Source organism: Babylonia areolata, chromosome 2, assembly GCF_041734735.1.
Source record: "Babylonia areolata isolate BAREFJ2019XMU chromosome 2, ASM4173473v1, whole genome shotgun sequence".
Classification (NCBI taxonomy): Eukaryota; Metazoa; Mollusca; class Gastropoda; order Neogastropoda; family Buccinidae; genus Babylonia; species Babylonia areolata.
In genome coordinates this window covers 9308142-9335108 of record NC_134877.1, presented here as the reverse complement: position 1 = coordinate 9335108, position 26967 = coordinate 9308142, and the positions used below count along the sequence as shown (strand labels likewise).

The following is a 26967-nucleotide window of genomic DNA, read 5'->3' as shown; positions in this document are numbered from 1 at the left end:
TAAAATGAAGCAAGCTCATTGTTATACTGATAACAGCCTTCAGACAGTACATTTTTTCACTGGTTAATATATCAGACTTGTCACAGTCAATGTACCTAGAATTAAGCATTAGAAAAATAAATCTATAGGAAAGAGCCATTTTCAATTGGAGATTATTAGATATCTTAGAATTTTCGAATATATCATGTCAGGGCCTAAACATTCATTAAAAGAAAATAAGGTTGCATAGTTTTACTAGTATATAATGCACATTTTAAGAGCTGCAAACAAGAGATGCACAAATAAGGTGTCATATGCCATAGCATGATTTCACTGTTAAGGGCCACAGATAAATAAAATGCAGGATAAAAGAAACACAGACTGGCATTCATACCTACATGAAGTTTGTGTTTAATATCTGATCCATGGTGATGTGACAAAGAAGTCTTCCTTCCAACCCCTGTTCACTGTCAGTGTTGAAAAGCTAGTTCTCCAGGACAACATCAGTCTGTTTTGTTCCACAGCTGGACATATATGTTTAGCTCAACATCTTCCATATTGCTTTTACTGTTGGTTTTTAGTTCTGTGTAGAGGTACATGGTAAAACCACACTGGATCCCCAGTCTTTAAGACTTTAACTTTAAGTCAGTCTTGTTAAAGATTGTAGCCTAGTAAAATGGAAGACACATGTCTCATTGTTAACAATGACATTTGACAACAAATTCAATTTAACACGCATATATGTATCATGACTGATACGCATCTAACTGTGGTCACAGCCCATCTTGGGTCCACACTTAAGCAAACGATAGATTTTTGATCTTGGCAGATATAGGATGTTTGGTCTTCAAACCAATGTTAACTCACTCAATCCTGGGCCCGCCTGAGAGGTGTGCACCGCTGATCGCCATTCTCCCCCTGAGCCCGCCTGACATGTGGGCAAAGAAACCCGTATATCTTAACCAGTTCGTCAGCTCATTATTATGCATTAAACTGCCAAGTAAGGGAAGTAACTCTAACTTAACTTCCTTCCTCACTGGCACGCGAAGTTTCGCTCCAAGAATCAAACGATTAGTGTGTTTATATATCCGGTTTTCCCCATCGATATGGTAAAACGTCAAAGGCATACTGCGCAGTTTAGAGTTTAGAGCACAATGAAATTATGGACTCTTGCAGTTAATTCAACCCAGATAATGACGATTCTCTTATAATTCTTTCAATAATTCATGGTAAAGTGAAGAAGATGAAATTAGCAACCAGACATTTCAATCAAGTAGATAGCCCACAACCTTCTACATCGACAGAAGCTGACATTTCACTATTTCTGTTTCAAGTATACTATTACATCCTTTGTCTTCTGACTTCAGCAATTTGTGTCAAAATTACATTTCAGTCATAATGTGAAGTTTGGTAGCTATTGGTTGAGCGGCTGCTATAAATTTGTGCCTGAAGTGAAGCACCCCTTCCCGTTGATACAACCATGCCAAAACATGCCAGGCTGGGAAGACTGCACAGGCAGAGAAGACCTTAAATGGCTGAAAAGGTTAAGACTGTAAGATCATGATGAAAGGAAAAAAAAAAGAGGCATATATGGTTTACCAAAGACAAAAATACCACCATCAACCAAAAAACCAAAAAAAGAACGCAAAAACAACAAAAAATCTTATCAGAAGAATCTATTTAATAAGACACATAACAGCAGGAGCAAGATGGGAAAACAATAGACTGACAACAGGTCAGCAATAGACTTGAGACACGGACTGACAGGAAGACCAAGTGGGATTTTTATTTCTAAAACTATGGAATAATAAAATGCACTGTTGCTATGATGACTTTTGCCACTTGAGGACGCGTGCGTGTGTGTGTGTGTGCGCGCGCCTGCGTGCATGTGTGTGTGTGTAATGGAATTTTTATTCTTTAAAATATGGAGAAAAATAAAATGCACTGTTGCTGTGAAGATTTTTGCCACTTGAGAACGTGTGTGTGTGTGCGTGCGTGTGTGCATGTGTGTGTGCACGCGCGCACATGTGTGTGTGTGAATGAAACTGATGGACAGTATTATTCAGTCAGCAGTCTAAACTTTCTCTTAACTCATTGTAGCATACATTTGTTAACCAGAGTTTAAAAAAAAAAAAAAAAAAAAAGAATAAGAAAATCCAACAGAATATACCAGTCTACATTATACCACCACAACAGATGAAAAATAAAATTAACATAATAAACTACATCTGTACAGCATTTTTTCTAATCAATACAAAAATTTTCATTAGATTTTACAATAACAATACAGAATCTTCAACAAGTACTGTTTTCAGAAAAAGCATCTGTTTTATAAAGTTAGTTAAAATGATATATCAAAAGCTGCAATGTCTCCCAGTGAAAGCAAACTTTTTTTTAATACAAACTATTATCATGTAAAATGCAAACTTATCAAAAATTGATTACTGTTGTCAACCAGATTAGCACCATTTGAAAATACTGAAAGTATCTCACTACAGCAAAAAGAACACAGTTTCCAAGTGTAAAATACCCACTGGGAGGATCAACATCATTCATGAGCTTTCATGATAAAAATAAACAAGTTTATCAAAACCAATTTACATTCACAATACTTTTTGACTAGTTTTGACATGGATAATATATGTGTTGGGACACAAGAGACATTTTTATGTGCACTAAATCTGCCATGCATTTATTGAAGAATATTTTTTTGTATGTCCATTACATCAGACATGCATCCGCTGCCTGCCATGGTTCTTTAGAAGTGCAGAACAAGGCTGGCATGGCTGCTTCTTTTGTCTATATTGGCAGACAAGAGAGGTAAGTCGTCATCTTTTGATGAAAGTATGACACTGAAACAAAAACAAAAAATCTCCATCATCATGATCAAGCAGAAAAAAGTTTCTGTATCCAATCAACAGAAAGAAAAGTGGCAAAGCCACAAAACCGAAAATGCTCATGAGGATGGGGGAGTTACCAGTACTTACAAATGTTGCTATAAATCATAGAAGTGTTAAAATTGGAACAAATACATCTTAACCCTTAGGCTGCCTATATGACGAGATAACTTGCCTGTGCAACTCTGTATGCTTTGCTGCCACAATGACGATAATCATAACTTGTCAGCGAAATACTCTGACTTTTCCCTGGTTTGTATTGAGGTTGTTGACGAAAACACTGGTAGCTTTAGCTTGGGGAATCTTTCTAGATTCTACTGATAGCTAGAAACCCCATCTATGTCAAGAGGCAGTCCTTTATTTGAACAATTTGGTTGGGTTACTGCCGCTGTGTTTAGACTCACTCATCGCACACTTAACAAAATGTCTGACACCCGGCTCAAGCTGTGCAATCAAGGCGCACTAAAACAACCAAAATTGCTTTCTTTATCTGATGCTCAGAAAGAATTGAAGACAGCAATGAGTACTCCAGCTATCAGCATAAAAGATACAAATGTGTTTGAAATGAAACAGTTCTTGGGTCTGACTTTACTGCCGGATGGACATAGTGATTTCTTCAGGAAAACTGATTTGATTGAAAGGACTGGACAATCACATCTCTGTTGGTATCACTTAGGGTAGTAAAAATAAATTATATATATGTTTCTTTTTTTATTGTGGTTGTTCCAGTTTAATTTGTGTGAACAGGTATTATCCATTTTGTGCAGAAAATATCACATTACTATGCAAATTACCTGACTAATGTTTGTAATGAACAAGTTGAAAATGTGAAAAAAAACCCACCAAAAACACTGATTTCAAAATAATTGCATGTCATTGAAAATATACAAAATTGGAAAACATCATGGGTTTTTTTTTGTTTTGTTTTTTTTGTTTTTGTTTTTTTTTGGGGGGGGAGGGGTTGGGGGGGAGGGGGGTTAAATTCATTTACCTTTCAGAAAATATATACTTTTGTGAGTCTTTCTCCATTTTTTTGGAAAATACATACCCATTTTAAAAAAACAACAACTGGCAAATAGATTTCACTTAATTCTTATTTCCCTGGCAGAGAAAATGTTAAACAGCCCATATCATTTGACTTTTGGTGGTTGTTTTGTTATAATATGAACAGATCTATAAAAAAATAAAAATAAAAAATAAAAAAGAATAAATGTCAACTTTCCAAATCTTCATCATGGCTTTCCAGCTTTTTTAAATTGTAACATAACCACTCCAGCCAGACAAGTCCAATTTTTTTTCAAGAAAACCATGAAGAGCAGATCACTCACCATCTCCTAATCCTCTTCCACATTTTCTTGACCAATAACTATTTTAACATCCAATTCCATATTTGCTTTCTCAAATTCCTCCATTTATCACAAAATATCTTCTAATTCGCCATATTGATCAGTTTGTTTTTCTCATGACTGAAGCATGGCTTTGTTCTCACAGTGGTATGGACAGATAAAAAAGGCTACAGGCAAAAACAAAAAACAAACAAACAAACAAAAAAAACACACAAAAACATAATATTCTCCACTTGGTAAAATAATAGGGAGGGTTATTTTCCAAGGCAGGAAATGGTCCCTTCCTCAGGAATAAAAAAAATCCCCCATCAAGTGGAGACTGCCACATAGGCATATGTGTTGGTGTAAATGTGTACTGGTGATTGGAATGGCAAAATTTGTCCTGAAAATCATGCATCCAGTTGTAAGTGATAAGGAGATGAGGGGTTTGTATTATACTCCCAATTTGGTAAATATAGTTACCATGTCAAACAGATGCAAACCAGGCCTATCTGTTTGCTCCACTTATCAAAATTTCATGGCAACTCAGTGGTAAGATATATTGATATTAGTCTTATGTCTGCTAGCCATTCAAACGCCATTTCCGGCTGGAGTTAATTATTCATTCCAATTCCAATGGCTAGCAAAGAAATGCCCCATGTGAAGCATGGCAAGACATGTTAAGTCGAGTTTGACATTAAGTATATTCAACCAAACTGGGAGTATAGTACAAACTCCCCACTTCAGTGTTATATACTGCACCATGTCAAACTGATGCAGAATTCAAAGCAAAAGGAGGAGAGCAAAGCCTACCGCTTCACATGGGGAGCCCTTAACAGTAACAGCTGAGTTAGTCATGACAAAGGAAACCCCTAGGAACCATCTGCCCTGAACATAGAGAATTCTCTGAGGTGTAAATTGATGAAGGGGATCTCTAAATGGCAGAAGGCTACCTCCAAAACATGTCAATGAGGTACAGAATGTTGAAAGGTGGTCAAGTGGCAAAATTGTGTGCTTCATGCGTTCTCTGAATCGAGTAGCCAAGCAACTGAAAATGCCTTCGGTTCTGATCTGTAAATGATCAGGCTTTCCGAACCACCTCGGGCAGGATCGGGAAGGTAGGAAAAGCATAAGCGGTCAGCTTGCTCCAGTCCAGAGATAAAGCATCCTCTGCCTCCAGCTGAGGCAGTGTGTGTCCCCAGTACAGCACCAAAATATATGGTAAGGGGTGCTGGGCCGAGTCGAGGGAGGCTAGGACCTGGGGTAATCCTTGGCCCTCAAGGAGTGCGCCAGGGTCGCATCCCTGTGTGGGTAGAATGGGGGGATCTACCCATGGCTGCCAACCATCCTATGAACCCACTCCCAAGGCACACTGGCCCATGGACCACCAGGAAGGATAAAGAGAAAGAAAAAACATGACCAGGTGGGCAGAAGACCAGTAACTGGTCCGACCTGGTGTCAGACTACCGGCAGACTGGCTGCCCCACAGCCTGTGACTGGCTGACACGCATGGGCCTTCCCCTGCAGGGGGGACAATGGTTCCCCCTGCCCTTCTCCCTGTGGTCACAACCTTCCCCCGCTGAGGGAGGTGGGGCAAGGGACTCAGCATGGGAGGACGGAAGACAGAGTGCCACCACTTTGAGCCTCTCCGTGCACAGAGGATAGAGGGCATGTCCGCCCCCCCCCCCCCCCCCAATTTTTTTTTTTTTTAACATCTGCACTGTACACAGTAGAGGCACATCCCTCAATAAAACCACCTTCCACTTGTGTAAACCTAGCATCAGGCCCGACCACAACTCCCCCACAGTCCCCTTCCAAACTGTGTTAGGAGCTCGAGCTATCCCACCTCAATGCATCTGCAAAGACACATTGGCCTGATCGCAAACGGGAGAACCTGTGGGTTCCGGGACTCGAGAAAGAGCTCTATCCCAACCTCACAGGTCCAGCAATTGCAGGAATGGTGCGCAATGCGCAGCGATTGGGACAAGTCATTCCTAAGTATTGCAGCTAGGCCATAAGAACAGGAAAGGAACAAAGAAGAGCAAGACAAATTTCACAATACAAAACATTGAATTAGATGTCAAGAACTGACGCAAACAATGTAAATCATATAAATGAGGAGACGAAAATGTCCCAGAAAGACACAGCAAACAACACACATGTAAGAAAATAACATTTCTAAGTAATGCATAAAAGATAGAGCAAGATGACAAAGTACTTATCTCAGAAATGGTGGCCATTGCGAGAGTAATTAACACCAGCCAGAAATGGCATTTGATTGACAAGCAGATGGCAGACTATTAGCGAGATGTCTTATCAATGTGTTGCTATGAAATTTTGGCCAAGAGGAACAAACAGGCCTGATTTGCATCAATTATGGTTTTTTTTTCCAACTACAAAGACATAATGGAATGATTTTTCACATTTGCAGTATCAGCCCAGGCGTGACAAATTACATGGCTTCATCACAATACACAGCAAAGTCATTGCTCTGCACTACTCTTATACACAGTTGTATTGTTATACTTCAGTTATGATTTTGGATTCAGCAGCCATCGATCAGGAAAAGCATAAGCAGTCAGCTTGCTCCAGTCCAGAGAAACAGCTGAGCAGTCATGACAGCATGCTGTCACTTTTTGCTGGGCAGGGAGAGAGGACAGTTCAGAACTGCACATTTCATACATTAGTGTGGACTTATCAGGGGGAAACTGTACTGGGACACAAAAATTTGGTTGATGTATATGAGGGGTCCACTTACATGAGACTGACCAGAGCAATATATTGAGAAAAGAAGTTTGCTGGCAGGGGTCATGGAATTGTGTCCACTTAACTGATAAAACAACTTAACCCTTTCACTTCCCAAACTATTTGTGATTTTTGCAAAATATCAAAATCACCAACCTCTACAAAAATCACAAAAATTAAAATCATGCTCAAAAGTGTGTAAAAGTATGTTTTCTTGAAGGAAAATGAATGGAGAATATCACAGGTTCAATGCTGACAGGATGAAAACTTTTATTTTTAAGAATGCACAAATTATTTTTTTCTAAAAAGAAGAAAATTCAAGTTTGTTTATACTATGGGTGGACATGGTGCTAAAATATTAGCAAATGTACTGTACACAACAGCCAAGTGCAATCATGTTGTTTCCTCAACTATCATATTGTTTTAGCCCTTTTGCTGCCAGGAAAATAAGATTTAAGTGAAATCCATTTGCCAGGGTTTTTACCCCAAGAAAACAGGTATATATTTTCAAAAAATTCTGTGCTCTTTGTTATTGGAGAAAGACCCATAAAAGTATATATTTTCTGAAAGGTATTTAAATAAATAAAGAATACAGAACACATGATGTTTTCCCATTTTATATATTTTTAGTGACATGCTGTTGTTTTGAAATCAGTGTTTTGTATTTTGTAACATTTTCAACTTGTTCATTAAAAACATTAGTCAGGTAATTTGCACTAAAATATCATATTTTCTGGACAAATGGATATCTGCACACACAAAATCATACTAGAACAACCACAATATATATATATTTTTTTTTTTAAAGATAGATACACAATGCATTGTGACTTCTCCAAGTGATAATATGGAAGTGAGGCCACACACCTTCAGTCTCCACCCCCCTCCTCTTCACCCCTCTCACACAGTCACTTTATCCAGTTCTCATCAGACCACGTTGGCTGAGTGCCAAAAAAATCGCTCACACTGTGTCCTGCTAATAATTCAGTCACTTTGTGTCATCTGCTACACTGTACAGCCAGCATCACTCACTGATAGTTGTATCTTGGCCACTCTCTTGATTGCTCCCTTTAGTTTCTATCAAATCGTCCTATAAATGTTCATCACTGACTTCTCCTTCAAATTTACGCTTCGATTCTTTCTGAGCATCAGCTAAAGAAAGCAATCTTGGTTGATTTAGTTCACCACGATCACATGTCTTGAGCACAGCATCAGTTTGACATTTTGTTGAGTGAGCGAGGAGAGGAGTCAGGCAAACACTGCGGCCAGTAACCCAACCAAAACATTCAAATGAAGGACTGCCTTATGACGTAGATGGTGTTTCTACCTATGAATAGAATCTAGAAAGATTCCCCAAGCTAAAGCGACCAGTACTTTTGTCAACGAACTGAATGCAAACCAGAGAAAAGTCAGAATATTTCGATGACAAGTTATCTCGTCATTGTGGCAGCATATCATACATGCTTGTGATGATGAGTTATCTCGTCATATAGGCAGCCTAATGGTTAAACATAAACGCTATACATAAACACCCACAAACATAAGCTCCCACTACACTATCATACAATATTACAAACAAAAGCTCACTGTAAACAATATTTAGGCTTGAAGGTTTAATCTGGAGGGTTTCGGAGTAAATGAACACCCCAAAATGAAGGTTTCAAGCTAAAATACTGCTGTTTTTTTCTATACCCACGTCTAACACAACCCTTCCCCTTTCCTGACGATGTACCTTGTAGCATGTAATCATCATCAGGATAACCAGAAATACTTCAGTTGATCAACAACGACATTACTTTTGTTTTCTATCTTGTTTTTGTATTTGCTATTGTCGAAATGCAGAAAATCAAACAAAAATCTAGCCACCTCTTCTGTACCGTGTGTCCTGGCAGTCATGTTGACATGCTCAACAGCTTTTTCCTTTATAAAACACAAAAAACCTGCATCAAAATCGAGCCAAAATTTGCTGAGATATTGCTTAGAAAACGCATCAAGGCAGTTGCCATCTGCAAGGGAGGTAAGCGTATACAAATGAGTGGCTGGACACCTGATTATGCGGTTATCCCTTACCCACGGTTTATCTGCAGTCAGAAGTGAAAGGCTTAAGCAAGGTTGACTTGAGTGGGGACAACTGTAGTTGCTTCTATCATACCACATCACATAATGTTACTGTGACAAAACCTATCTGCAATGAGATTATGAGCTTTGTGTCACATATCTCACTGTGACTTGACCTGTCTGCAAGAAGATAACGGGATCCCTGTCACACAACATATCCAAACAATGTAGGCTGACTGACCTGCTTACTGATGCTCAACCACCTTGATTCTAGCTGTTGCACGATCTTTGTGGTGCTGGTTGATGGCAATACAGGTGTAGTCTCCTTCATGGATTTTCTGCAGTCCCTCAATTTGCAGCCACGATGTCACCATATACTTTCCTGGACCCCCTCTAGATGATGTCACCATCTTGAAATCATCACCTGACAAAACATACCTCATGATCCACAAAGACAGTCGAAGTACAACACATTAGAAAAAACATTACACACATGTGCTGCAAAGTATTTTTTGTTCTTTATTTTCCCTTGAATGCTTTGCCTGTAGAAGATCCTTGAGTTGACACACATTGCTTTCTTCCACTTCAATAAACATCTGGTTATATTTGGCTATGAAGGAAATGTTAAAACTGATGAAGTTATTGATTTGATTATTTTGATTGTGAGGTTTAAACAGATGAAGTTGTTGATTTGATTATTTTGATTGCGAAATTGTAAATCTACATTTGTAAAATGGGAAAAGCACTGCCCATGTTCTGGGGGTTTACTTGCACTCTGAAACAAAGATATGAAATAGAAAAGTATATTGCCAGTATCAAATGAATATGTGATAAATTTGTTCAGTCCTGAAATGCATACACACCATTATTCATCCAAATGCTCACTCACTAACCAGTAATTTTACTGTCATGCTGACATAACTGTATTTCAAATTTTGTACCTAATGCTAATGTGCTGTGACATGCATACTGTATCTTCTCTGTTGTCTCTTTTCCCCCTGTCCTCATAGATAGTGATGCCCTTCTCTATCTCTATCGATGTGTCTCTCTCCATCTCTGTTTATCTGTCTGCCTGTCTCTCCCTCACCCTTCTTTTTTTATTCACTTGTTTTTTTGTTGCTGTTTTTATTTCTAACATAAAAAAACAAACTTAATGTACATGGAGAAGTTTGAAATCAAATTATTAAAAAAAACTTAATGTACATGAAGAAGTTTGAAATAAATTTTAAAAAAAACAAACTTAATGTACATAGAGAAGTTTGAAATCAATTATAAAAAAAACAACAAAACAACTTAATGTACATGGAGAAGTTGAAATCAAATTATGATGGCTGTACACATTTTTAAAATAAAAAATGTCAAAAAAACACTTTGTCATTCAGTGGAACACTATTATACGATACCAGCCACCTTGGTGAAGCTATCAGTGATCAGCGCTGCAGACTGATTACTGACAGGATGCTTTTCAGCAAGAGGCCAGATCCCACCAAGAGCTGAGTGCCAAGGACTCAAATGGAAAGACTGGGACCACACAGCTGAGAATCATCCACTTCACAGATGTGTCTTTGGGAGTGTTGCTCAAATTTTCTATCTGCATCTCTCAGACCTGGGCCAGGCTGCAAGAGGCAATCTTTACAGTGCTAAGTTTGCTTAGAGTTAAGTATGCTCCTAGATATATGGAGTTTACCATGGAGTTAGGAATATTCTTAACTATAAGCAAACTCAGCACTGCTAAGTTCTTCATGCAACCCATTCCTGGTTACAGCCCATAGAGGGTGTAGTGTATCACCATGTCACTTAACTCCAAACCTAAAATGGACCTCTACTGCATCGTCATTATCCTCATCATTTAATCCACATCAGTATCTTTCATGTCCTGCCTCAAGGTCACCTCAAGTTTTGACTCACTTTATTAACTTATTTAGTTGAGTTCCTGTCAAGGTCTTTAGTGTCTGCAGATTCATGTTCGACTGTCTGTCAATGTTGTCAGTAAGGGGGCTTAGTAGGTGGTGTCCTGTATGTGTTTAGTCAAAACAGCCACTATCGAGCAACACTGAAGCGCATGACTGAGTGAGCCATTCTCAAAGTAGAAATTGCTATTTTCAAGATATGTATATTTATTAACTACTTAATCTTGACAATAGAAAATATGCAAAAAACATTTCCATATATGTGACCACCACCATGAAATGAGTTGCTTTTTTAGTCACCGATATATTCTGCAATTAAAGGGCTTTACAGCAACAACAACAACAAAAAGTTTGTAAATCGGACGATTCTGTGAAAAGTTATTGATATTTGAGGTTCTGGAGTCGTGAAAGTTATGAACCAAGAAATCAAGACCAAAAAGTTTTGACACGTCCATAGCAACCACATACTTCTGATTAAGATAAGTTCATGAAATTTGGCACAGACAAACTTAGTGGAAATATCCACAGCTGCACAAAGTTTGAAAGAAAAACATTGTTCATGATTTCATTCAAACAAGAGTTTGTTTTCTGGAGAAAAAAAAACTGCAACTTGGGGGTATGTAGATGTACTTTTTAATCGGCTTAACATGAACACAAACCTACCAATTTTTAGATTTTTGCTGTGGTGTTGTTTGTGGTCCAATTGCTATGAAACTTTAGCATTGTATAGTAAGCATATTAAGTTTATACCAGATTAAAGGTATAAAAAATTTTTTAAAAAGCTAATCATGATGCCTGTTTATGTAACTGTTGTAACTCAATGTCCTCAATGGAAACACGTGAATACAGAGCTCATTTGGTAAATGATCTGATTTTTCATGATGTTTTAAAGACAAAAATAGACCTTTAAGGCCAACAAAGTAAAGCTGAGGACCATCAGCAAAGCTCATATGCAGTACTGTATCATGACTGATGACATCTCACAGTTTCACATTAAAAGAAAAAGAATTCATAAAGTACAAAGGTTGGGGTCAGGTAAAACAAAACGATTACCAGGCACGTTGTAGGTCTGGTGGTCAGCGCGGGTGAAGATCCAGGTCATTGAGGGGGTAGGCATGCCCATTGCCTCACACTGCAGTACCACATTGCTGTGTGTGTGGTTACGTACATACTCTGGTTTGGTGACAATTCGAGCACCTGCACAAGAAACAAAACATGATTGTACATTTAGCTCACAAGACTTCAGTCTCCCCAAATCTACACTGGTGCAATACATGTCAAAGGCATTAAATTTTTTTTAAAAATTAAAAGGCAACTTAACACTTACAGTGTCAACAAATACTTCAAATAAGTGCTCTCCTTTTGACAAAGAGCTTGAAGGACTCAGGGGTAACAGAAATTTTCTTTTTATAATTCTAGCATGAAAACTACAGGCAATGCAGAAAAGAAAGCAAAGTTTTGTGAACAAAGATGAATGAGGATTCTGAATGTGGGCTTATATTCTGAATGCAGAGAACTATTCTGGCACTTCAAATTGGAGATAACAATGTTTATGCATACAATGATACAGATTAACATTTTCAAAGAGAACAAACCAAATAAGCTGGAAAGGCCAAGCTTGTTGTCAGTTCATATGCAAATGAAAATAAAACAGGTTATAAGTTTATATGATAGCAATCACAACTCATGCAGACAGGAAAGTGAACATCTGTCCCAACAGTGACAAATTTGAGTTCAGTCAACATAAAAAGGTTAAACATATAATAAGAAACTGAGGAGACCAGCATTATGACACTGAAGAGCTTCCCCCTTTGGTAACACTCACTCCCTCCAGTTTGCGACAGAGCCGACAGAAGTGTGCTGTGAATTCCCCATTTGCGTCATCTACAAACAAGTCTATCATCTTATCAGTAACAAAAAGTGTTAAAACAAGAAAGGCAAGGCAAGACTCACTTGTGATACACTTTTTAAAAAAAAAGAAAAAAAAAAAGATTCAATCATTAAAATGTGTTCTGTATTTGTTATTATAAAACTTCATGTTAAAAAAAAAGAAGAAGAAAAAAAAAACAGGCCTGAGGGCAGATTCGAACCAAGCATGTTCGGGTGGGAAAAAATTGTCTTAGTCACTGCAGTATTGCAGATCTAACAATGATGTTCAAAAATTAATATATAAGCATGTTTTTTTAAGGGCAATAAATCAATTGTGGAATTCGAAGTGATAATGCTGTTTGAATCATGTTACTTTGGTGTATCTTGAGCACTTAAGATTTCTTTTAAGTCTGTGGTAAAGGAGACGTTGCATCACTGCAATCACACTGCAACATTTAGCTGTTTTCTCTGGATCTAGATAGATGAATGACAAGTTTAGTTACACTCACCGGGAAAGTACGACAGGGTGGATTCAATTTCTCTTTTATGTTTATTCTAGTTAACTGAGTATCCACTTTAAAATATTCATATGCAGTAAACACGTCAATGATGTAGTCTGTGTCACTGTATGTGTTCTGTCCAGAATTTGTATTTTTTTCCATTTAATTGCGAACAAGAAAAACAAGGTCATGCCACCTTTTTACAAAACACTGCCAACACCACTGCAACTGAGATGTGGTTTCTGGCATTTTCGGAATCCCAGAAACAGACTCAATGAAATAAACCGTTAATGATACGGGAAACACTGTTTAATTTGGGAGACTTACAACCTATTATTGGTATGACTGTGAAGATTTTTTCCTACTATTTTTGAGCCAAATTTGGTATTGACGGACAAAGTATTTCCAGAGAAAATGGCAATGTTAAAGTTTACCATGGACACACAACCACACAGACAACCGAACACCAGGTTATAACACAGACTCACTTCGTTTACATAAGTGAGTCAAAAGTCATAACACAAGTTTCCCATTTTTGGCATTTTCCATCCTGGGTGTTGTGCAAAACCAAGGATTATAGGTTGTTGTCCATTCCATGGCAGCATTCTGTGAAAGCATCAGTTCTCTGTCCACAGCTGTGCCCTCTTACATGTCCTGTGTCAGGCATTCAACCTCTTGCCCACACCAGTCCTCTCCATCTCCTCCCTCTTGCACCTTGTGCATGCACTTTGCCCATTTTACTGTCACTATCACTCACTCAAAACTGCTGTCTGCTTTGATGGCTTGATTGAAGAAAGATCGAATATTGCTGTAACTTTTGTTACAGTAGTCGTCACCACATTCATGTTCTAATGGATCATCAGACAAGAGAGATCCATCTCTATAGTTATACCTATCCATAATCATTTGCACAGCCTGCAAAGTTGTGTAAGTCTGCTGACTGGAGCCACTGTCACTGCTTGTCAAAGTTTCCAACACCTTTTTCCCTTTAGGGGCAAACCCGCTTTCCATGTACCTTTCACATGGTCCAGTTAAATTATTATTGAGAAGAAAGGTGTCTTCCTCCTGCTGTATGCTCATTTCTAAAGTACACTACATCAAGTAACATATGGAATTGTTGAGCCATGATATGCAGGAGTAGGAGAAGCTAGTTTCCTTATATTCTCTTGGAGCTCCTGGATGAAGGCATTGGTAGGAACCAGTTTGTCTACACATGGGGTCGGGAGAAAATCACTAGGTACTCTGACGTTTGTGCCACAGGTGAGAAGTGCGAGAGCTGCATCAAGGTCCTCTTTGCAGGTTGGCCGCATACCGAGTAACACAACTGGCAGTTCATCCATCCAGCCTAGTCCACTGAGGCATGCTTTGAAAGCTGCTTTCAGACTGCGGTGGAACCTTTCTACCATTCCGTTGGCCTGGGGATGGTAGGCAGTGGTGTTTTTTGGGTTTTTGGGCTGACACCAAGTACCATGTGGAGTTCACGCCACAATGCACTGATGAATTGGTGGCCGTGGTCTGAGGTGATAGTGTCTGGAACTCCAAAACGTGCAATCCAAGTGCGTAGAAGGGTCTTGGCTTCTGCATTGGGGAGGGGAATGGCCTCAGGCCATCTTGTGAATCTGTCCACTTTTGCAGCCTTCTGATGGAGGAAGAGGTCCAACAAGATCTACGTTTACATCACCAAAACGTTTGTCTGGAGGTTCAAAAGAGAATAATGGTGTTTTGATGTGGCGGCCAATTTTGCTTGCCTGACATGAATGGCAGGACCGGACCAGGTTCTTCATGTCCTTCTTGAGCCCAGGCCAGACGTAACGGGCTGAGATGGCACGGAGTGTAGGTTTGGGTCGAGGGTGACAAAGGTTGTGTAATGTCTCAAAGATTGTTTTTGTCCATGATGGTGGGACGACTGGGCAAGGGCGACCTGTAGAAACATCACACAGTATTTGAACGCTATCCAGAGATATGTCCTGGAGTTATCGAGACTGGTTTGGCACACAAGTCCATGACCTTGGGATCATTGCGCTGAGCGAGATTTACTGCTGAAACTGGTGATGCACATAATAATAGTATTTATATAGTGCTGAATCTTGTGCAGAGACAAATCAAAGCGCTTTCGCACCAGTCATTCACACACATGCATAATTCTAAAACTGGAGAAACTGAAGACAAGGAAGAGGCAGAGAAGGCAGGTTATTTTAGGAAGAGGTGGGTTTTAAGGCCAGACTTGAAAGAGCTGAGTGCTGAGACTTGACGAAGCAAAAGAGGAAGTTCATTCCAATTGCAAGGTCCAGAGACAGATGCAATTAATGGCTCTGAATCTGTAACAGGGACCCAAGAGAGTGCATCGGGTACAATGTTATCTGACCAACTGATGTGTCTGATATCTGTTGTATACTCAGCAATGTAAGAAAGCTGACGTTCTTGGCGTGGGGATCTATCAGTCTTACTAGTGACAGCATGGGTCAGCGGTTTGTGGTCCGTATAAACAGAGAATGATCTGCCTTCCAAAATATACCTAAAAATTTTGGATTGCACTGTGGATATCCAGCAACTCACGATCAAAAGTGGAGTAATGTTGCTGGGTAGGTGACAGCTTCCTGGAAAAAAAAGTGATGGGTCTCCATATGCCATGATGCTCTTGTGACAACTCTGCTCCTATGGCTGAGTCTGATACATCCACAGAAAGTTTTGTTTCAGCTTGTGGATCTGGATGAAGTAGCATGACTGCAGAGGCCAGTGCGGATTTGGCTACTTGAAAGGCAGCCTGACATTCAGCTGTCCAGATGAGCTTCTGGGACTTGCTCTTAGTGGCTTTGGTCAAAGGTAAAGGCACTTGACGATTCTTGGGAGAAATGTATTGTAGAAGTTCATCATTCGAAGAAAATGTTCAAGAGCTTTCTTGTCTGAAGGTACAGGAAAGTCTGTAATAGTATGAACTTTCTCTGGTATAGGCTCAATCCCAGCTGCAGAGACCAAATGTCCCAAGAAGTTCAAGGATGACTGACCAAAGAGACACTTCTTGATGTTAACGACTAGGCTGTTCAAGGTTAGTAAATTGAAAATGGTGCGTAGATCTGCCTCATGCTGCTCTGGAGTAGTGCTTGCCACAAGGATATCATCCAGGTAAACAGAACAGCAATCTAAGCCCTGTAAGATTCCATCAATGAGCCGCTGAAAGGCTTCGGCTGCATTTTTCAAACCAAAAGGCATTTTCAAGAACTCATATGGGCCAAAAAGTGTTATAACTGCAGTTTTGGGAATGTCTTCTGTTACAACAGGTATCTGGTTATAGCCACGAACCAGGTCAATTTTAGAGAAGATTGTTTTTCCACGAAGATTGACATTGAGGTTTTGGATGTGGGGTAGAGGGTAACGGTCATCCTTGGTAATGTCATTGAGTTTTCGATAGTCTCCGCATGGGCGCCAGCCACCACTGCTTTTCTTGACCATATGTAAAGGTGAAGACCAAGGAGAACATGAGCAGTGAACAATACCGAGGTGCTCTATCTCGTTAAATTCTGTTTTTGCTGCAGTTAGTTTCTCATGATCAAGGCAGCGGGCACGTGCATGTACTGGAGGGCCAGTTGTCGGGATATGATCAAACACACCATGTTTGTTGTCTTTGAAAGATGGAGCTAACAGCTCAGAAAATTCTTCTACTACTGCTTCATATCTGGAATGAATTTTGTGTATGCCTGGGGTTTGACTATGAGAGCAAACAAGTTGTACATGTATCACAAATCTGTCATCAAGAGAGACCAGTCTTCTATTTGTGAGGTCTATTGCCAGCTGATGAGAAGAAAAGAAATCTGCTCCAAGGATAGGTTGAGTGACATCAGCTGTCCAAAACTTTTGTGTAAATTTGGCTTCTTTGCCAAATCGAAGTGGAATGTTTCGCTTTCCATAAGTAGGGATGGCTGAACCATTTACTGCAACAAGGCTGTGTCCACGAGCTCTTTTGTGGTCCATTGGAGTTGCTGGAAAAACAGATTCTTCAGCTCCAGTGTCAACAAGGAAAGACTGACCTGACATGAGGTAAGGAACTGTGATGGTGCTGATATTGACCACTGGTGTTTGAGGAAAATCTGTTATATACTATATCTATTTGTGAATGCGCAGATGGCTGAATAGTCCAATCTGTGCACGAAATGTTTGCTGACAGTTGGGGCAGACAAAGACAGGCAGGTTGTTTGCCCGTGACTTTCTGGCCTGCCTCTTCTGAACAGCTGCAGCAGTCCTGTTGGTCTCACACAACTTCGCGCCTTTGTGCACAGCAGCACACCATTTGTCACGGTCCATTGCAGATTCCTCCCAGGAGTCAGGACTGATGTCAAACGCTTTCAGAGAGACTTTCAGAGTATCTCTGAAGCGCTTCTTCTGATCTTCGTGTGATCTCTTCCCTTGTTGCAGCTCGCCATAGAAGAGACTTTTGGGCAGCCGATGGTCTGGCATGTGTGCCACATGTCCAGCCCAGCGAAGCTGGGACTGCATCAGGATGATGAAGATGCTGGGAAGGGTGGCTTTTGCAAACACCTCCATGTCTGGGGTCCTGTCTTGCCACTTGATGTTCAGTAGCTTCCTGAGGCATGTTGTGTGGAAGTGGTTCAGCTTCTTGGCATGTCGTTGGTACACTGTCCAAGTTTCGCAGGTGTACAGTAGTGTGGGGAGAACTACTGCTCTGTAGACCTTTAGCTTGGTCTCAAGACCAATGCCTCTTCTGTTCCAGATATTTGCATAGATTCTGCCAAAGGTTGCACTTGCTCTTGCAATCCTGACGTTCACTTCATTGTCGATGGTCGCATTTTGTGACAGTGTGCTGCCAAGGTATGTGAACCGCTCCACCGCACTGAGTCTCTGACCGTTGACTGTGATGTTGGGCTCAACGTGGGAATTCCCTGGCGCTGGCTGATGGAGAACTTCAGTTTTCTTCGTGCTGATGGTAAGGCCAGAGTTCCTTTCTGTTGAAACTACTAAAACTCTTATTCCTGCTTTTGTGCTGTCACGAATCGACTACTGTAATTCTCTTCTTATAGGCTATCCATAAAATATTCTTCAACGAATTAAAAAACTTAAAAACAATACTGCCCATCTGACTCCCAGAGTCGCACGTACTGATCACATTTCTCCTCACCTCAGCTCTCTACAGTGGCTCCCCACCGAAGCGAGAATGAAATACAAAGTTGCATGTCTCTGCTATTCTGCTTTCCACTCTGCAGGACCTACATATCTTTCTGACCTTATCAGTGTTTACACTCCCGCAAGAAATCTCCGCTCTTCCTCTGACTGTTAGCTTTTGAAACTTCCTCATATCAATACCAGAACCTATGGTGAACATTCTTCTTTGCTGCTCCTCACATCTGGAACAACCTTCTTCATCATATCCATGCACCTAATTCTATTTTTGCTTTTCGCTCACCACTAAAAACTCATCTTTTTAAAACCTATCTATAAGCTTCCTTATTCTCCAACACCACCCATGTCAGCTCATTTTGGATATATGTAGAGTGGGTGGGGGGTGAGGAGGGGAAGGGTTTTTGAGAAAGAGCGGTCATGAATGTTTTATGTAACTTGTAATATCTTTCTTTCATGTAAAGCGCCCTGAGCTCTCAGACTGTTAGAGGAAAAGGGTGCTATATAAATGTACATTATTATTAGTAGTAGTATTTCAACGATATAGATCCAGGGCCAGACAGCCAGTGCCTCCATTTCAGCCTTCACATGTGCCTGGATTCTACTTACCCGATGTCTGGACATGTGAAAATGCAAGGAGGTTCACCACAGCGCAAGTTTTTTTGTTTTTTTTCAAAAAGTTCTTTGCTGTGGAATTAGTATCCACACTCTGTGAATATACTAATATGTATGTGCAACAGCATAGTCCTGACAAGGACCTGTTCACCCTGTCCGGAGAGATGTTAGAAGGAACTGTAAACGCTGTTACCTCTTGGAAAAAAAAAAAAGAAAGACAAAATTCTGTGAAGTGTGAAACCTGTGACACATTTTATTGTTTTCAGATATAGTAGAACTGTCTTCTTCTTTGACACAGTTAGGTTGTCACTGAGGTGGAACAGCAGATCATGATTCTTATCTTGCTAAAATATACATGACCTGTACATTTTTAAGATTTTTATCTTTCAAAAACATTTCTTTTATCCTGATTCAGCATATTTAGACAGTTTTAGTGTTGTGACTGCATATCATTATGTGTTGAATAGTAAAAACTAATCTTTGTAAATTGTAATTGGTGGTCTGTGTTTGCCTACTGGTATTGTAGTATGCAAATTTTCAGGGTTTATTCTGATAATGAATACTATGTTGCTAAGTTCTAGAAATGTCACATGCCTGTCAGCAGAAAACAAAAAAACTGTTTCTGGTATAATTTTTAAATTTGTATGAAATACTCTGATTTGACCATGCAGTTTGTATATATATATATATATATATATATATTTTTTTTTTTTAACACAGTTTACCATATATTTCAATGTGTGAGAACTGATTTGATTAGATGCCATTCATGACTGACTTATGATATTACAAAAAGGATTTCATGTGAAAGATTCTTCAATTTTCATTTGATATACAACATGGGTGGTTTGCATGCTTATGAGTGTCTCATATTGTGTGCTGAATGACGTCGGGGTGGAGATTTTCAACGAAACAAGGTTGGTTTTTTTTGTTTTTGTTTTTGTTTTGTTTGTTTGTTTGTTTTTAAGGTTTTATTTAAAAGTCCATGACTTTTCCATGACTTTGACCAGAATTTCTGAATTCCATGACTTCCCAGGTTTTCCATGACCCTACAGACCCTAATATAAATAGAAACCCTTTTCCTTGACAAAAAAAAAAAAAAAAAAGGATTTGAAACTTTAACCTTAGCAGATGAGATTCATGCAAGGTGCATGTGAGGGAAGTGGGAAATGAACATGATCAGTGGACTACTGGTGTCCTGATAAAGATATTCCTTCAAAACCTCTTTCCTCCACACTTAACTGGTGTTTAGTACAGAGTTTAAGGTGTGGTTCCTCCGCATAAATGTCTCATTGATATGGTTGGTTTGTTTTAATTTTTTTAAATAGCGATTTCTTGCATGTTTCAGAGACTTGCTCTGCTGTTGGCAGCTAAGCATCAGAAGCCTCCTGAGTAGCCTAAGGATAAAATGGCAATTGCTTACAGTCAAGCACTGTGACAAAATCAAAACAAAAACAAAAAAAGTGAAAAAAAAAAAAAAGCTGAGCACACAGTGGCTTTTTTGTTGTTGCTGCTGTTGTTTTTTTTCTCACTTGTGGAAACAAAGTCAGTCTATGTTATAACCTGGTGTTCGACTGTGTGTGTGTGTGTGTGTGTGTGTGTGTGTGTATGTAGTAGAAATACTTGTTGGATTAAAAAAATTAAGCATATCAGGGAAAAAAATCTTCACAGTCATACTAATAATAACAGGTTGTAATTCTTCCCGATTAAGCCATAATTCTGAATCTTTAATGTTTTATTTCATTCAGGCTCCCGATCCCAAAAGTCCATAATCTGGCTGTTCCCAGTTGCCAGATCCTATTTTTGGTTAGAAGACAGCATGACGTCATTTTTCTTGTTCACAATTAACCATCGCCATACCTTGTGGGTGAAAAATTCCCCAACACTTTCATTAAATCTTCATAACTCAGTCAGTTTTGCAACAATTTATCAGAAATTTGGTGAATTTATCCATCTATGTTTTTTGCACATCCCCACCAAAAGTGGTTTTGTTTTGTTTGAAAACATGGTTCAATCTTGCTGGCATACATCCCCCCCCCCCCCCTCCCCAAATCCCCTGAGCTTATTGACACATTTTATCAGGAGTCTTTCCATTTTCTTCAAAGTCAAGCCATTCTTGACTTACTTGTGTAAACAAAGTGAGTCTAAGTCATAGTCTATGTTCAGTTGTGAGTGTGTGTGTGTGTGTGTGTGTGTGTGTGTGTCTGTGTGTGTCCATAGTAAACTTTCTGAAAATACTTTGTCTGCTGTTAAAACATTTAGGAAAACATAGTAAAAAAAAAATCTATAGTCATACCAAAAAAAGGTTTAAGTCATCCAGATTAAGCGGTATATCCAGCTAATGAGCAGTTCATTTTGCTGAGACTCTCGATTCAGAAATTAAAAACTAGGCTCTACCCAGTTGCCAGAACATATGTTTGGGTTTCAAGATTGACTGATTGATTGATGTGGATATTTATACAGCATGCACCTATCCTCAGTCGGAGACCAAGCTCAAAGTGCTTTACAAACATGGGGTCATTTACACAACAGGCTGCCTACTTGGGTAGAGCCGACTGACAGCTGCCATTGGGTGCTCATCCTTCGTTTCCCGTGTCATTCAACCATATTTCAGGCATGCACACATACACACTCAGACAAACATGTAACATTTACCATTTTACATGAATGATCATCTTGTTTATTTACCCGACCATGTAGATGCCATACTCCGTTTTTGGGGTGTGCATGCTGGGTATGTTCTTGTTTCCATAACCCACCAAACTCTGACATGGATTACAGTATCATTAACGTGTGTATTTGATCTTCTGCATGCATATACACACAAAGGGGGTTCAGGCACAAGCAGGTCCGCACATGTTGACCTGGGAGACAGCAAAAAATCTCCACCCTTTACCCACCAGGCGTCGCCGAAATTCGAACCTGGGACCCTCAGATTGAAAGTCCAACACTTTAACAATTCAGCTATTGCGCCTGTCATGATATTGTTTTTCTTGTTCACAATTAAGAGAAAAGAAATACAACTTCTGGACAGAACACATACAATGAAACTTACTACACCATCAATCTGTTCACTGTATATGATTTATATGAATATCTTTAAATGGATACTGATTTACCAAGAATGAACTTTTTTTTTCTTTTTCAAACTTTGAATCAACAGAAGCTCTCAGAGTTTCGGTAAGCCTAGTCCACCAATACACTGGTGCACAGAAAACGGCTACATGTTGCGGTGTGCTTGGGGTGATGGCAATGTCTCCTTTAACATAAAATTTTAAAAGATTGTCAAGTAATCGAGATACATCAAAACAACATGATTTTAACGGTGTTATCATCTCAAATACAGTAATCAGTTTTTAGCACTAAAAAACCATTAATTTAAACATTAATTTTGGTAGCTAGGTGGCAGATGTGTTTTAGCACTATGAGTAAGTCGACTTGCTTCTGACCCAAATATGCTTGGTTCAATCCTACCCTAATGCCTCTACCCCCTCCCCACCCAAGCATAATAACGTTAATACAAAACACAATTTTTTTCTTTCTCTTCCCTCTCATAATTCCTTTATTGGATAAAGTGTGCATCAGAATCAAGTTTTGACCTTGCCTCTCTCTGTCTTTATTGTGCCTATTCTTTTTTATTATTTTGTTTCAGCTGACTGAGAAGAGAGTTGACTGCAGGTGAGGAAATGTTAAGTAACAGACAATGTAGTGATTAACTATTTCTTTTCTTGTAAGGTCAATAGGGTGCTGTGTTTTTCTCTTGCATTTGACAGTCAGAAAACACAATTTCTTTTCTTGCATTTGACAGTCAGGAAAAAATCCAGTGCAGAATTTGAGGAATGTCTTTCATACATATGAGGTTGTTCCTCAGATTGGAGGGAGCTGCTCCTTTTAACAGACAACCTCTGCAAGTGGTTACCATGGACTGCAAGCCTGATGGGTCCTCTAACATGGACATGGCCATTAGTTGTTATAAATATAATTGCAACCAACCTTCATAACTTGAGAAGCCAAGCACCCCTTGCTGTCATTTTTTACTCACTTGTGTAAACAAAGTGAATCTATGTAATAACCTAGGTTTTGTGTGTGTGAGTAAGAGAGAGAGAGAGAGAGAAACTATAACATTGTCATTTTCTCTGGAAATACCAAGTCAGTTGATACCAAGCTTGACACAAAAATAGCAAATGATCAGTTCTTTCCATACATTCTTATTATGATACTGCACCTCTGGGAAGGGCACATAATAAATTCAAATATTTTCACATAAAATTAGTGTTACATTTTTTCTTTTTTTATACACAAAACTTAGCACTTTCATGTGACATAGTGACACAGTGATCAATAACAGTCATCTAATATTTTCTTGTAAAAACATAACTTCTTTCGCTCTGAATGAAAGTTACACTAACGCACACATCTCTCAATGACACCTGTTAATGGGACGTTATACATATAGGCTTAAAATAATCATTAGTTTGGGAGATAATTTTCTTATAACATATCTCACTCATCTGAAGCATTACATTGTAAAACATGACTGGGCATAAAAAGGCTTTCGTGTTTTATACTATCTACATTTGAGAATGATGATAACAACAACATTGACTAATGTTGTTACACTAACTAGAATAAACGTAACAGAAATTGTTATTGACAGACCCCACAAGAATTGACAGAGGCGGACATCTTGGAATCTCAAAGTTTGGCTTTCTTGGGCTTTGAATCAATAATTCACGATAACATATAACTGACGGGAGGCGAAGAAGGCTGCTCAATTTTATTCAAAGAGAGATTTGTGCACAGACCTAAAAATCTCCCCAACAAGCATACAAAATTAACAATTTCAATTTTCCAAGCACAATTTGTCAAATTGCATTGTGCATGCGTGAAGGAAGTCAACTCTGACCTCTGCCAAATCTGAAAGAAAAAATACCACACGAGACAGTCTGATTATGCGTCTGTTTATAGACCTGAATTTCACATGAACCTTGCTGCTAAAATTATCTTGCGTACGACAGAGCGAAACTTTTCACTTTCATATGCAAATGTTACTAATCTTTGGACAGATCCAATCTAAGTTGAAGCAGTACAACACCTTGTGGGTCAGCTTAGCAGACGATGATTCATACAGACAGCATATGCGCCATACTTCCAAACAACCGTAAACATACATGAATGAACGTTAAGTTTCTGTCTTCTTTGAAGCACTGTTAACTTCAGCGTAAGTGTGACACAGTCTACCATACAAGTTCTGACACAATGATATTTCCCAATATCATATACAAAAAAATACTAGCAGAACTGCATGTGTGTGCACACGCACCAACATGCACATGGGCACACACACATGCATGTACACACACACTTGCACACGCACACGCGTGCACACACACACACACACACACACACACACATCCAGTTATACACAGGCATCCAGACACACATTTTGCATTTACACCTACATAGCATATTAAGCAAATGATAATGATGATTACATTTAAATAAAAACACATGCAAGCTGTAAAATAACACAACACAGATTCAGAGAATACAGCATAAAAACATGAAACTGCAAAATCAAAATGAAGTTAACATTTTCACAGGAAACTTAAGCATCTCAATTTAAATTCAAACTCACAGCAAAGTCAACATATCCTTTGACTTGAGCAACACAACTTTTAACAAGTGAGTCAAAAATAAGAATTAAGAAACTGTAAAGAAATGTCCACCTTCCCTCCACTATCCCTCTTCCCCCTCCTTGCTATCTCCAACCCCCATTGCGCTTACAGCCACCCACCCATCGCCCACACACCCAAACATCAAAACCATCTTAAACACACACACACACACACACACACACACACACACACCGTGTAAATAATGCAAGTAAGTAAATAATCAGTTATCAATGAATAATGCACATATAGATACAGAAACACTCATATTCTACAATTAGTATATAAGTAAGTAAATATGTACATACATATGTGTGTGTGTGTGTGTGTGTGTGTGTGTGTGTGTGTGTGTGTGTGTGTGTGTGTCTGTCTGTGTCTGTGTGTCTGTGTGTGTGTCTGTGTGTATGACAGTGTTCATGCATGCATGATGTGAAAGTTACAATCACCACATTGGGAACTGTGTATTTTTGTAGTATATGGATTCTCTCTCTCCGTCTTTCTGTATATGTATATATGTATATATATATATTGATATATGTATATATATATATTGATATATGTATATATATATATATATATATATATATATATATATATATATTCATTCATTCATTATATATAATTATAAGAAACAGTCATATTCTGCAACAAGTATTTGAGTAAATAGATACACAAATAAACAGGTAAAATAGATAAGGTAGGTTGACAGTGGATATATATATATATATATATATATATATATATATATATATATATATATATATATATATATATATATATTCTCTGTGTGTGTGATAATAAAAATGTAGGCCTATTCTTCACTACAACAAATGGCATTAGTAATGAACTCAGCAAAATGGTATGTATGAATAAAACCTAAAAAGTCATCCCCACTATGATGACATGGTAAAGAGGATGAGAGGACAGCGGTCAAAGTCAATGTTTGGCAAAATATACAAAAAGGAAGATAGAGACTGAGATAGGCATTCAATTTTAATCAACCTTTGTCTTGTGACTGTGTACAGATACAGCATGATCCCCCCTGCAGAAAATTAAAATCTGAGGCTAAAGGTCAAGGTCCAAGCCTAGTATATGATACTGATAGGAAACATTTCTGCGTGCAACAGAATGACAGTCTTCTATATCATCTTCAACAAACTTGGTACAATAATTAGTAATGGTGAAAACCAACCTTTGTTGGATAAAGTGCAAATCACACATGAGTCTTGAAGGCCTTGCCTCTTGTTATTTCTTTGTTTTATCATTCCTCTTTCATTTACTTGATAACTTCAGGTCTTGTTTACATATGGCATGCAATACTGAATATCTGAACAAAATAACACGATGATGATGAAATACAATTTGCAGACATGAACTTTTATTTCTGTATTGGTGTTTTTTTACTGATCAGTGTCATGATCTTACTATGACATGTAGAATCTATATGTGGTATCTGGAACCAACGTACATGAGGCTTGTCATAGTTCAGTTTCATTTCACCTGAACCTACTCTATATCTTCTTCACTTACCCATAATTTTGTGTTTGAATGGTTATGTGCAGTAAACACTTGGACTCTCTTCTCTCTCAAACATACATGCACTAACCAGGTTCACAGGGCCCAACACGTCTGACATTGAGGGTATTAGTACGACGCTCATGAACAGCAGTGGCCAGCAGCTGGCAGAGGTTGGTGTAGGTCTTGTTGTCACTGCCACAGACAATCTCCTGGAACTGGCACTGGCAGATGGGCCATTTGCTTTCTGTATCTCTGCACTCCAGTCCATCTCCACAGGGGTCATTGCCAGAACTGCAATCAACCAAACCATGAATACACATTCTGTGTCCAATACACAGGGATCTTGAAAACATCAAATTCAGAATGAATCATTCTGTCAGTAAATACTTTGCATAAACCGGCAGTGGAAAAATAAAACAGCCAAGTTCATCTTCCGTCAGTGACGGTTGTCTAAGCCCTGAAACAACGAATTCAAAAGATACAAAACAAGAAAGGAAGAAACAGAGTGAAGGGGAGTATGAAAGTGAAGAAATGTCTCTTGAAGAAAAATTAGAGGAAATTAACCAGAAATTAGAAATGCTGACAGCTACTCAGGATGACATAAAACAAATTCGTGTGGACATAAGATAAATTGGCAACTAGTTTTGTGGAGAAGATGGAGAGTGTAGTGTTTAATCTCCAATCTGAAAACGATAAACTCAGGGATGAAATGAAGAAACTTAACGCGAAAATGACAACCAGCGTGA

General features: G+C 38.8%; 1 protein-coding gene across 1 annotated transcript in view; it reads right to left on the bottom strand.

Moving 5' to 3' along the window:
* Nucleotides 1-26967, bottom strand: part of LOC143297350 (insulin-like growth factor-binding protein-related protein 1) — a 60982-nt gene continuing 34015 nt past the window's right edge. Inside the window, exons 2-5 of the mRNA XM_076609660.1 lie at nt 26310-26512; nt 11968-12111; nt 9246-9428; nt 1-2831 (exon numbers count right to left, since the gene is read on the bottom strand). Coding sequence (XP_076465775.1) covers nt 9250-9428; nt 11968-12111; nt 26310-26512 — 526 coding nt within the window. The 3' untranslated portion in view covers nt 1-2831; nt 9246-9249. The remainder of the gene's footprint in view (nt 2832-9245; nt 9429-11967; nt 12112-26309; nt 26513-26967) is intronic.